At 36.5% G+C, this 13,817-nt stretch overlaps 1 protein-coding gene across 3 annotated transcripts; it reads left to right on the forward strand.

The window, feature by feature from the left end:
• The first annotated feature begins 3,137 nt into the window (after positions 1–3,137).
• On the forward strand, positions 3,138–13,068 carry LOC122045659 (nuclear poly(A) polymerase 4-like). Of its 3 annotated transcripts, XM_042605978.1 has the most exons (13): positions 3,138–3,519; positions 3,910–4,077; positions 4,197–4,274; positions 7,776–7,883; positions 8,874–8,936; positions 9,014–9,175; positions 10,402–10,515; positions 10,595–10,657; positions 10,752–11,081; positions 11,162–11,326; positions 11,417–12,301; positions 12,384–12,457; positions 12,555–13,068. In XM_042605978.1, exons 2-13 carry the CDS (start codon positions 3,952–3,954, stop codon positions 12,586–12,588), a joined length of 2,202 nt encoding a protein of 733 aa, XP_042461912.1. In that variant the 5' UTR covers positions 3,138–3,519; positions 3,910–3,951; the 3' UTR covers positions 12,589–13,068. The 3 variants fall into 3 exon arrangements, with proteins under 3 accessions (XP_042461912.1, XP_042461910.1, XP_042461911.1); XM_042605976.1 differs by having other exon boundaries at positions 12,384–13,068; XM_042605977.1 differs by having other exon boundaries at positions 3,138–3,501; positions 12,384–13,068.
• The last annotated feature ends 749 nt before the right edge of the window (positions 13,069–13,817 follow it).

The raw sequence follows: 13,817 nt of genomic DNA on the forward strand, positions 1-13,817 counted from the left end.
ATCAAGAGGTTTTTTTAAAAGGTATAACTAGTATTTTTTCTTTCCGCATCATACTAGTTATTTTTGGAAATAATACTAAATACAAGAGGCATACGATTCTAGAGTTTCGAATTTGTTTTCGATATAGTGTTCTTTTGTTTTTCTTTTCCTTGTGATTTGATTGTTCTTTTCGGTTAACCTAAAGTTATTTTAAGAAATTAAATATTAGCTTTCCATAAAAGGTTTTGTCTAGTCGGTGGTGGTTGCTCCCATATCCAAGAAGGTCATGTGCCTCGCCACGTCAGTACTGGGAACCAATTATGGAAATTAATATTTAATGGAATTAATAACTTAAGGTGATTTGGGTCGAACGTGTTAAGTTCCGCAGGAGATCCAAGTCAAAACCAAAAAGAACAAATAGATTAAGTTTTGGATCAAACGTGTTAAGTTCCGTAGGCGATCCAAAATTTAATTTAAAAGAACACATGGTAGCTAGAAAAAGGTTCAGACCTTTGTACAAAATTTTTGTACAGTGGAACCTCTAGGTTTTCCGAGTAGCAACCAACAACGAGTCCATACAACAATCATCAAATGATTGGCTATAGGGCTCTAACTAACACATAGACCGTGTCATCCTCTAATCAATCTAAATCTTGAACTCCAAGTAGACTCACTATAATCAAATGAGCTCAATATCTCATATTGACTCATTTGAACATGACCATGCATTTAGTGATCTCACTCTATCAAGAATAATGATGTCACTCCCGTCATATAGGAGGGATATATCCCATTTACATCACTCACATCCCGCCGCATAATTTGTTACATACTCAGTAATCATCTTTATAGTCCACTCAATTACGGGTGACGTTTGACGAAGCCAAAGTATGTAACTCCTTATGTAGGGAACCGTAGTGACTTCAGGTCCAAGGACTAATAGTCATACTAATAGTCACATGACAAAGTATATGACACTCATATAACGATCCATGATACTTTCTCATGGCGGGTCATTCAGTATACATTCTCCAATGCATACCCATGTGTCAACTTGATATCTCTATATCCATGACTTGTGAGATCGAGTCATCGAGTTGAGCTACATGCTAGTCTCGTCGCATTAACATTGCCCCTGAATGTTAATACTTGACTAGGAATGATTAAGAGTAGTGTTCTCTATATCATCTCACTATCGATTCAACCAATCGATTGATATAGATAAGAACCTTCTACTCAAGGACGCTATTATACTTAGTTTATTTGACACCAATACAAGTAAGTATAATAACCATAAAGAAATGTCTTTATAAGTATATAGGAATATGATACATCGAATCCATACAACAATCATCATATGATTGACTCTAGGGCTGTAACTAACAAGACCTAATTACTGATGAATAACCTCTTAACCTAGAGATCTTACCCTCAATTGATCCCTGACTTCTATTTGGATCGCTAATGCTTATAAAGATTTTGGCCGAAATAGTGTTGCTTGGCCAATAGAGGGATTTGACAAGGAGCTTCATGTTAGACTAAGGAGAGAGGTCCAACACCATCCCTAGAGGTGGAGGGATATCCGGAGTGGAGAATACGGTGGCTATAGTTAACCACTGGTGGCCAAGATCCAACTAAAATTGAGCACTCAACAGAGGTGAAGATTTGGAGTGAGAGAACTTGGTCTCTAGCAAGGGTTGGCTGGAACAGAGGATTCTAGTGGTCAGAGCTGTGGCACGCAGGTGCGGCGAGGGAAGATTGACATTAGGGCTTAGATTTTTCCCCCTCTTGGTCGAAGATCTACCTGCATGGGTGGTGACTCTGGGAGAATGTCAACTGCCGAACAGACTCAGGAGATCGGTGGAGGAGAAGATAGGCTTGGGTGGTGCTGGGTTGAATGACGCCGAGCGATTAGGATTTTTGACCTCGAGGGGGGGGGGCATCGAGGCAGAGATGGCAGAGGGAGAAATGAGATTGGGATGAACTTATTGTTCAATACTTATGTTTTTTATATTCCTAACCTAGGTTAATTAAATCTAACATTATGTTTGATAAACTCAATCAACTTCCATTTAAGAGATATCTTCATCCCTTAAATATATTATACAGATTCCGTTTAAATCCTAAAAAATTCAATAAATTTTCAAAAAAAAAAAATCTATAAGATTATTTAGAATCTTAGTATGAACTAATATTCTAGAAGTTTGGCTACTTTGGATATTGACACTTCTAATTCGAATTTAATAATTTAACATATTTCATATTAATTCGAATTCCATTTATATTTCTACTTCATGAATATGATATTTTATGAGTATTTTTGATAATATCAACTATCAAGTATTATTTCTATCTTGGCATCTATCATTTCCATAGTTTTAGCGTTTGAGGAGGACCAAAAAAATTATCTAATTATGAATCGATATGAAATTCATAGAGGATGCTTAATTATAATTCCGAATCCGTTATTACATATTTGCTTTAGTTTTTATATGTTGAAATGATATTTCTTTATTGATAGATCATTATGCTGCAAAAGGCGGGTTCCGCCGCCCAACGGTCCCCTACGCCTGCCCCATGGTATTGTAAGAGGAGGTAAATCAGGGTGAATGCTGGGTTGGCAAGTTGATGATTGTTCGAGGTTTTAAGCCAGCAGACGGGGATATTTTTAGACCATTATGAGTTTAGATGTAGTGGGTGTGTTGGTATGGGTTTTATTTGATCAAATAACTACTAGTATACTAAAAATCCAGACATCTAGATTATAAAAAAAATGTCTATAATTGTTATATTTTAAAGATTTTTTTAAATCAAAATGGGATGTCAATCTGAATATAACAAAAATAAAGGTTGTTTTTTTAATCTTTTCATTTAATGGCAATTAAATTCAAAGAATTTGCCGGCATTATATTATTTATTGACTGCCTTAATAATTTCACTGCAAATTGAGCGGCTGCGACGATTTAGGACCAATTTATCGGAACCGTCCGTTCATTTTAGTTCGATAAAATTATTCGTGACCGTCCAAAATAATCTCCCGTCAACGCATGCATCTGGGCCGTCGATCGGGACAGATGCGCGCACATGTGCCGGGTCATGCATCGCACGTGCCTTCCGCCACCAATTCCTATAAAAAATGGCACAATTTTAGCCAAGGCAAAGGCGAAGAGATATTTACAATTCGCCTCTTCGAGAAACAACGCGACAGCCAACGCCCCCTCCTTCCTCGTTCCCCCCTTTTGAGAGACGATCGCCCTCGACACCGAAACCGCGTGGAGGTCGATCCTGGCCCCTTCTCCTTCGGTTTCCTTCAAGATCCGGGTTCTTCAATCCTCCTGAACGGCCTTTCCCGCCGCGTCCTCCTCTCGTTTGGATTTGCCGCCGCCTCTGACTCCGACTACGCCTCCGCCTCCGCCTCCACCGTCGCACGAGTAGAGGCCTGGCGGCCTGCATTTGAAGTTTCCCCGCCTCGCCGCTGCCGTACCGGATCAGAGGAGTCTTCGTGATTTGGTCAACTCTAGGGTTGGATCTGCCGTTTAGGTTTTCCTCCTTTTCTTTGTTGGCTCCGTCTCCGATTAGGTCTCATTGTTTTGGTGGAGTGTAAAAGGAAATTTTAGGTTTCTAGTGTTCTCGTCTCGAGTTTGTTTCTCCAGCGTGATTCTGTTTGCATTCTGATTCGTGGCTGTCGATGCCCGTTTTTTCCTTTCAAAGTTCTTTTCTTCGGTTCTGCTCTATAAGCTCTACCACTTTTTGTCAATAGATACTGATAAGGACGGAAAGTTAGATGTTAATTTAGGGTGTAAGAAAAATAAAAGGGTGTTTCGTCTCTTGTATTATGATTGGAATCTCACATGTGCTTGAGTTGCGATCATAATTGACTTCTGGAAGTTTTAATCTTCCAAGTTTTTAATCTATTTTACTTTCTCATAGGACCGGCCCTCGTCTAGAGGGAATATCTCTTTCATCGTGTCCATGGGTAGTTCTTCTGAAATGGGCAATGCACCTCCACCTATCTCAACACAGTATGGCATAACCAAACCAATCTCGACCGCTGGACCTACTGAAGCTGATCTCAAGAGGACTGCTGAACTTGAAAGAGTATGCTTGTTGTATTTTTTGTCCTTTATCATGCTTCGGTTTTGATCTCCTTGGTCCTCCTATATTGCATCTAATTATCTACCGTAATTTGACATATGCTTTTTGGTGTCTACTTAAAGCTCTTGGTTGATGCTGGACTGTATGAGAGCAAGGAAGAATCTACCAAGAGAGAGGAAGTATTAGAAGAATTAGATAAGGTATTTATTATTTTTTGAATGATCATCTTCTTTATCGTATGAATAGATGTTTTCTTCCTATTCATTGGAGGATTACTTTCATAATCATTGTTTCATATGTTAGTATCTTAATTTTTTTTTTTTCTGTTGGATTTACTGGTAGGCTGGTCAATCTATTTGAAAACTCTTTTTCCCATTTCTGTCTCTTTTAATCTTCTGAATAACTTTCTTCAATTGAACTTGGCACTAGGCTAATATTCTTAATAGAATAGGCCACTTTTTGTTATTTCCAAATCCAAGACATGTTCAAACCTGCTGACACAAGGTCTGCTCTGGTTTTCTATCAGATCTGGTTATAGAGATAACATGTAATGGAGTTCAGTGCAGTCACACTACAAGTGGGATTTTTCTGGTTCATTTGAATTGCCAAGAAATTGGTTGAGCTGACTGTAACCTTAGGAATTTGACTAACTGTAACTAAACCCTGAGGTTCCAAGGGTGATCTTTGCAAGGTTCCGATGTTTACTTCAAAATATGCAAAGTTGCATCAGAGTTATCTAGATTCTGGAAACTTCCCTTAATCCTGATCTTTGGTCTATTTATAGGCTCAGAATAAATCCCTCCTGTCATGCAGTCAATGGATGATGACATGGCATAAGGGTTGATTGAGAACAATTTCTAAGGTAAGACATGCGTCAGCCTCTGATTTGTCCAGGTTGGTCTTTCCTGGTTTAAGTCAGGTCCTCCCATTGAGAAATGCATATTGGATACGTAAAATGATTAATCATAGTAATTGAAAGATATATCTACTAATGTCATTTAGAATTTCATCAGTGTGGTTTATGACATAGGATAATGATGCTTTTATTACGAATGTTTCCTATGAAGGAGGGAGACAACTAAGGAAGGGAATATGGTGTGGTAAAATAATTACAAGGAAATGATAGAAAAATGTTTCTTTAGTTTGTATTTCCATAGAGGTGAATGGATGGAAGGAAAAAGGGGGAAGTTTTTAAAAGAAGTAACTAGAGTTGTAAATGAATTAAATGTTCATGAGCAAACTTGGTGTATGTCTCGGCAAGAGCTTGTTTATGTTTGTTCAATATGCGTAATTTCAATTAAATGAACAAGTTTGAACAAGCATAATTTCAATTAAATGAACAAGTTTGAACAACTTATTATCCTAAGTGGAAGGCTCAAACACATTTGTGTTTAGTTTGTTAATTTCATGAACAAAGATATGTGAGCTGCTCATTAACAATGTTCATGAACGATACCATGAATAAAGCTTCTGAACCACTCTCAAAATGAACAAACAAACTTGAAAAGCTCACCGACCAACCAAAGCTTAAAAATATAAAATTTTCAAACAAGAAAGCTTAAATTAAGAGCTCGATAATATTTAAACGAACCAAACCAAGCTCAAGCTTGTAAAATAGAAACCAAGTCAAATTTGAACACCCGTTTTAACAACTTGGTTCATTCTAAGTTCAGTTCAAGCCCGGTTATCTTATATTTAAGCTAAGATTGGCTTGGCTTAGCTCGGTTGCATAAAGCTTGGCTTGTTTACAACCCTAGAAGTAATTCTAGAAATTTGATTTGATAAACATTAATAATTAACAGATTTGTAAAAAATTAATTATGAATTTTCCATGTCAGATTTAACTAACATTTGGCTGATTAGATGTGAATAGATTTTTTTCCCTGTTTGGTTTGGGAGAAAGGAAATATGGGTAATATTTGCCTAGCCCTTTTCTTCCTTCCATTCATTTTCATCAAATGGAGGGAAATGACTGCCGAGGAATCCCACAGCCCGATCCTTTCTCTAGTGTTTTCACTTATGGAAACACAGCTTAAATCTTTATTGTTTCTATTGTGATCCTGTCTTTCATTTGAATCTTAGATATTGTCTTCTTGAACATAATTTGGATATTTTTTCTACTCCCAAACCTAATTATTCTTCCTAGCTTGAGTTTGATATGCCCCTGGCCAAATGTTGTTTCATGCATATTGTATTTGAAACTTGGGTGTCATAGGGCACCATATGCCTTTAATAGTTTCATTGTCATTATTAAGCATATGCTTATTATAACATGGCTGCTAAGTATGGTTACACAAATTCAGTTAATTAAAGTCAAATCAGTGGAGGATAAATGGATAGCATTAATAACTTGAGTCCTAACAGTGTCACTGTCACTTTGGAAATCTATACGAGTCTACATTACCAGCAATATCTGGTCTTTTAAATTAGTTAATATGTTAAGAATTGATTTATTTCATCTTCTTCTATCTCTCACTTGTTATCTTTGTGCTCTTGCTTCCTTACTGTCTATCTGTTCTAATTGGACCCATAAAGTATAGCTTACTATACTCTAGTTTTATAAAATTTTCTTTTGATGGTAAAAACTCGAAAGTTTTTCTTTTGACAATGCAATCATTGTCCTTGATAATATGCACCGAAGGTTAAAAGGTGATTATAGTAAGTTCTACTTTAAGTGATCAATAATGATCTGAATGATATCAGTACTACTATTGGTATAGCTTCGAGCTTGATGACATTGCCGAATTTCCTCTTGTCTCATATGTTAACTAGGTTGCATTTTTTCATTTATTGTGGTAAAGATTTCATTAAGATTCCACCGTGGATGCTCCATAAACTAATAAGATTTAATTAAGATTCAAGAACACCTTCAAATTTAGATTTATGAATACCTGCAACGCTAAAATCTTCATTTTATGAGTTGTGTATAATTAGATGTACATCCTTGGCCAAGTTGTTTGTTTTACTTTACCTCTCTTTGGTCAGTGATTTTCCTTCTCAACTCAATTGGAGAAATTGATCAATTAGAATTTGTGCAAACAAGGAGCAGTTTTAAGTTTAATTTTACTGATTTTGATCTAAATTTATCAACTATCCAAGTCAGTAATCTTAACATACCTCTCTTTGGATTGTGATTTTTATTTCTTAAACCGTTGTGCAATATTACTACATATGTTATGTGATTACGTCAGATTAGGACTTATATACCAAATTATTCTTGTCTATGTCACTATGTATATTTCAGGCATTTGTAATTTTCACGTTTAATGACTTGTTCATGATTTGTCACTATCTATCTGAAGTATATTTTTTAAATGCTTAGAAAACTGCAATTTCTTAGGCATTTTTAATATCTTCTTCGAATGCTTGTAATTTACCCTTTTAGGTGGCATGGGCTATGTGGTGTGAAGACATAGAATTTGTGAATGGTTTTATTGTTTGTGCATTAAGATCATTATAATTGAACTTATCCTTCATTGGAGCTACCATGAAGTATCATTGCTTGGTCCTTGAATGTTTTTTTCCTCTCTCTTTCCAAAAGAAACTCTTAGGCTTGTTTTCTTAATAAATGCAACATTATTTATTTTCTGATTGTTTTTTTCTAGTCACATTTGAAATTTGACATAGTTTGCTAATCTTGGTTCATACTTAGATATTTGGTTTCCAAGTTTTATATAGTTTTTTGGATTTGATATTGTCAGATTGTCAAAAATTGGGTGAAACAATTAACACGACAAAGGGGATATTCTGATCAAATGGTTGAAGAAGCAAATGCTGTCATCTTCACATTTGGATCTTACAGATTGGGGGTATGATATCAATATTTCATATTCTAGATGTATAAAGCTTGAAGTATGTAATTTTGCTAGACCGTGTAATATGAATTTCACATTTCCATTCCAGATTTTTGTTTCCTGTGTATTTGTGTATTTGTAAATAAGAAATGAACCTATTAGATAAAAAAAAGATAGTCCGATGTACGAAGTTCCCGCCAATACAAGTCTTGGAGAAGGTATTGTATGCAGCCTTACCTTGCCTTGCAAGAGGTTGTTTCCATGACTTGAACTCATGACCACCAGATCACACGGTAGCAACTATACCGTTGCACCAAGACTCTCCTTCAAATGAACCATTTAGATAATGATTCAAAATGAGCAACAACAAATTTTAAATGTGGGCCTAACTACTGGCTGTGGATTTCTTGGCTTTTCAGCTGTTAAATAAAATTCACATTGTGTCATTAACTCTTCCACTACTTTAACTATCATTTAAGTTATATGGGTTGGGAGCCAATCTATCTTCCTGCATAGAGGTTCAGTAGCTTTGCATAATTAATTACAGAATTAATCAAGTAATCACAGAATTATTGACAATATTATTTAATTAATTTCAGAATTATACATATAATTATTTGGACATGATTAATTAATTAAACTAACCAAAAGCTAATTGATTCGTGTTCATAGTGGATAGAACAAAATTTCCAAACGCTGGATAGAACAAAATATGAAATTGTAAGTTCATAATATCCCTGTCCGATTCATGTTCTACCTAGGATTTCGAATGTCTAGGCATCATCTAGGTCTGAATCTTAATCTTGACACCCATGGTTGCAACGACCTAGTGTATTTCTCAATTACTCGTATATCCCTTTTCAGCTTAGTATGTAACCTATGAGTTTTTATCTAATGCTCTCTCTCATTCACCCACACACTTGTAATTTTTTTTGGCATTTGATAATGTTATTCAAGTTTCTTGTTAAATATTAGTAAGTTGACATTGCTTTTCCTGGGTGGCAGGTTAATGGACCTGGAGCTGATGTTGACACTTTATGTGTTGGACCTTCCTATGTTAACCGAGAGGTTCAGTTTTTCTCTCTCTCTCTCTCTATATCTAATTTACTTCATGTGCTATACTTGTTCTCTGCTTTTTTATGCAGGAGGATTTCTTTATTATTCTCCATGATCTATTGGCTGAAATGGAGGAAGTCTCTGAACTACATCCAGTTCCTGATGCTCATGTTCCAGTTCTTAAATTTAAGTTCCTGGGAATATCCATCGATTTACTCTATGCCAGTATATCACAGTTAGTTGTTCCACTGGTATGTACATATGCTGTGAAAGTTGGGGTTCTTAATGTGTCATAGGATTTTTTTTTTTCCTTTCAATGCTAGTCTTGTCTCAGTGTTTATATGCTTTACTATATTAGTTCAGTTTCTTTTTTACAGCTTGCTCTTACCAACTTACCCGCTTCCTGAGTTTTCTATTAAAAACAAGAAACTATCAACTAAAATATGACATTTGTCTGATTGGTTTTATTACCCTTGATGAGGCAATTATCTCTATGACTTCCTTCCATGTATTGGTGCTGTACGTACTTCATTGTTGTTCCTTGATTTTATTCCCTGGAATTTCTAAGTGTCGACCATATATAGCAATTGTCTGAACCACACCAAAAACATCAATTTTCAGACTGTAAGCATCTCTTTAGACCAGATATAACAATTGTCTGAACCCCGTCAAAGCATTTAAGATCAGAATGTAAGCATCCGTTGATGGCTTTCCTTAACACAAATTCCTTCTTTTCCTTATATTAGTTTCTGTTCACTATACTCATCTGACTACACATTTCTGATAGTGATTTCACATACCTATATTTGATCCTCTTTATGTTTTCTTCATGTGACAGACCTGATACCTAGTTGTAGCAATAATCATTGTGAATCACAGGGAATTCTATCATGTGTTATCTCGATGTTACAACACTATTGTTTTGGTGGGTTGTGAGATGCTCAATGGTCAATTCTCCTGTTCTCTTTTATAGCCTCCTTTTATCTTAACTGCATATGTATGCCAAAACCTGATAATGTCTTTGGCTTTTGTTAACGACTTACACTACTCAAAATTTGGTCCTTACTCTTAGATCATATTAGGAAAGCTTTTTTAATTATTAATGTTACGCTGCTTCTAAGTTCAACATCTTGTAACCTTTTACTAGCACTGCTATTTTTCACAGCTTGTGATTTTTTACTAGTATGTCAAGTCTGTATCTTAGTAGTCCTGAAGAATATAGATGTTCATTTGTTTTGCTTATAATTACTGAGTTTATCATTTTTACTTTAATACTGAGATGAACTGACCAGCCAATCATGTACTAAGTTAAATACAAATGCTCACAGCTCTTTGTTTTGTTGTATTTTTCACTTCAAGTCTTATGATTACATGGACTTTATATTCTTAAAAAATTTAGAGAATTTGAGTTTTTTATATTGCAAACTGTCCAGAGAGTTGACTTATGCTTGACATGTCTACTCAACATTTTTTGAAGGATCTTGACATATCACACGGGTCTGTGCTTTATAATATTGATGAGGCAACTGTAAGAAGTCTTAATGGCTGCCGAGTAGCAGACCAAATTCTCCGTCTGGTGCCAAATGTTGCAGTTAGTTTCTCCGTGTTAAGTTTTATTTTTGGCACTTTATTATGCATTTCTCTAAACAGGTAAGGTATATTTTCCATAGAATTTCCGGACTACTCTCAGATGCTTGAAGTTCTGGGCGAAGAGGCGTGGTGTTTATTCAAATGTGAGTCTAATTATCGTTGTTCTGTAATATAATCTCATCAACATCCTTATGATGTAATATCCCATCACCATTTACATTTTACTTTCATGTTCAGGTCACTGGATTTCTTGGAGGTGTTAACTGGGCACTGTTGGTTGCTCGAATCTGCCAACTGTACCCTAATGCTGTGCCCAGTATGCTAATCTCACGATTTTTCAGAGTCTATACACAATGGAGGTGGCCGAATCCAGTCATGTTGTGTGCTATTGAGGAAGATGAGCTTGGCTTTCCAGTTTGGGATCCACGTAGGAACCCACGAGATCGGACTCACCACATGCCTATTATTACACCGGCATATCCATGCATGAACTCTAGCTACAACGTATCAACAAGCACATTGAGGGTCATGATGGAACAGTTTCAAATAGGCAACAAGATCTGTGAGGTCTGTATGTACTTCATGATTTACCTGAGCTATTATTCGGAACCATGTCTTCTGTATTTCCCTGTTTGCCATCCTTGCAGGAAATTGAGCTGAATAAGACTAGCTGGAATGCACTGTTTGAGCCTTACCTTTTCTTTGAGACATACAAAAATTATCTCCAGGTTGACATTGTTGCTGCCGATGCTGAAGATCTAAGGCTGTGGAAGGGTTGGGTAGAATCTCGTCTTAGGCAGTTGACACTGAAGGTTTTGACAATCTAAATTTACTAATTTCATCAACCTTCTTTTTTTTCTATGCTCGAGTGAAATTTTCAATTATTTCTTGTCTTCACACAGATTGAGCGTGACACCTATGGTATGCTGCAGTGCCATCCATACCCCAATGAGTATGTTGATCCATCCAAACAGTGTTATCATTGTGCTTTCTTCATGGGATTGCAAAGGAAGCAAGGGGTTAAGGTACAGGAAGGCCAACAATTTGATATCCGGGGTACTGTTGATGAGTTCAGGCATGAAGTGAACATGTATATGTTCTGGAAACCTGGGATGGAAATATACGTATCTCATGTACGAAGGAAGCAAGTGCCTTCTTATGTGTTTCCTGATGGTTATAAGAGACCCGTTCCATCAAGGCTAATGTTCCAGCACTCTGTTGATAGAGCTACAAGTGAAAATATTGGCGAGGAGTGCCAAGGTGGATCCTCAGAGCAGCGCCTTAAGAGGAAAGCTGATGCTGATTGCTTTGGTGCTATTTCAAATAAACGTGCATCAGTTAGCCCAGATAAGGAGAAGCCACTAACATTGTATCAACAGGATCCTGTGGGCATAGCTGAGAATCATAATCATAATCAGAGTAGAATAGATGCCCAAGGTGAATACACTTGTAAACAGATTGGTGATGATTCTGCACAGAGGCAGCCTAAGATGAAAACTGAAACTAGTAGCTTTCATCCTAGATTGAGAAAAAGGGCGTCAAGTAGTCCAAATCATAACCACGATAAAGCAATGGATGGAAAAGATCATGTAGTACCCGATAAAGGGAGTCAGAATGATAGTACATTAGGTTACCAGGAGGAATCTGTTGGTCCAGGCAGGCAATTGGAGCAATCAAAGAATGTAGATGATAGCGGAATATTGCAAGATGGGAGACGGGTTACAGGCATAGGGATGGACCAGATTGAAAATGAATCAGCACAAGATGGCATGGCAGATGAATTGGAGGTATTACTTTTTGGTGCTTATTTATTTCCTACATGATTATCAAAATTTCATTTTATTGATGAAATATTCATCCTTTGGGAAGCCCAACAAGGCAGTTGGAGTGGCACTTAAATCTCATGGAGTGACTGCCGATGCTTCCCAGAAGTCTGCACTGAGGCATGCATATCTCAACCCTAGATGTGATTTGGGAAGTGTTAATATCTGTTTTCTTTATACTGTCTTGCCTCGTATTGTTTTACTACTTCTGTCGCAGGTTGAGTCTGACAACAGCGGAAGTTTCAGGATGAGCAATCAATGCATGTGATGGGTACTTCCAACGGAGTGGCATATCAGATGCTATTTTATGGATCTGCAGTTCACGGTAAGCTCACTAGACTTGTGCAGTTTGTCTAAATGGCACCTGCTTGCGCAGGAAGGCGGATGACACAATGGAATGGCTGAAGCGAGATTGCTATAACCTGCGGCAAACATATTTATGCAGTCATCAGATAATTTGAGCTTCAACACTTCTCGTGATGTAATTATTTCAGATTGGTGGCTCTAAAACGAGTCATGCTCAATGCTGTTTATATTTGTCTTATTCCAAAAAGAGGGGGAAAAAAAAATCAACTGCCAGATTTTGGACCAAGGATCTTAGTCTAGGCTTTAGGTTAGAATAGGATTCCTTTTGATTTCTAAGTACAGCTGTGTATACTATGGTTGGTTTGTCAAACAAATAGTGAATTATTTGTCTTCAGTGATTCTAACAAGAGTATTGCTTGCTAAAATTTCTAGTGTGATTTTGATGGCACTGAAGCTTCGATTTTGGCATCTCACACTCAAGACTTGAATGCGTGATGAATTTCTTTGTGCCCCATTTGAAAGAGTCACCAAGAGTTCATTCATTCACATAACCTTGAATCTCATCTCTGTCTCACCTCTATTTTTTAGTTCACAGGCATTAATTATTCAGTAAGGTTTGCAATATACTGTGTAGGAGCTTCAAAGTTGATAAAAATATGCTAACTTTCTAGATCAACCCTAACCTGGCAATCAACATGTTTTCATAAGCACATTGACATATTTTTGTCTGAGCCTGAAAGTAACCAAAGTCAACTCGGTTGATGAATTTTCATATCAAAACGTGCCTAATAAATGGATCCATTACTCGTACACAGTATTGGGACAAGATCCGTGAGATGTGGATAAACTAGAGGGGATGAATATATCTGCAAATATAGATTTCTAATTTCTCTTGTTATAGATTTATTAAGGTTACATCATTTTGGACTCGAGTTTAAGTTGGAGGTACCGCATAAATGGTGAGACTTGGGGGGTAACTTAGTGTAACTTTAACTATTATTTATATATTTTTTAAACAACTTTTTAAGTGACTAGTGGATAATTTCAGAACATGAAGTACATTTTTTTAATAACAAGGTTCTATTGTAAAATGGACTGAGATGGGGTCATATAATTTGTGGTTCATGATTCAAGTCTTGTATAAATCTATTTGAGGCATATAATATATGAGAGA

Source organism: Zingiber officinale, chromosome 2B (assembly GCF_018446385.1).
Source record: "Zingiber officinale cultivar Zhangliang chromosome 2B, Zo_v1.1, whole genome shotgun sequence".
Classification (NCBI taxonomy): Eukaryota; Viridiplantae; Streptophyta; class Magnoliopsida; order Zingiberales; family Zingiberaceae; genus Zingiber; species Zingiber officinale.

What these genes read in the sequence shown, in the direction of transcription:
- LOC122045659 (XM_042605976.1), top strand. Translation starts at nt 3,952, where the DNA reads ATGGGTAGTTCTTCTGAAATGGGCAATGCACCTCCACCTATCTCAACA. An exon ending in GTCTGGTGCCAAATGTTGCA is followed by an intron (nt 10,516 to 10,594) that starts GTTAGTTTCTCC and finishes TATTTTCCATAG; the next exon opens with AATTTCCGGACTACTCTCAG. An exon ending in TTAGGCAGTTGACACTGAAG is followed by an intron (nt 11,327 to 11,416) that starts GTTTTGACAATC and finishes GTCTTCACACAG; the next exon opens with ATTGAGCGTGACACCTATGG.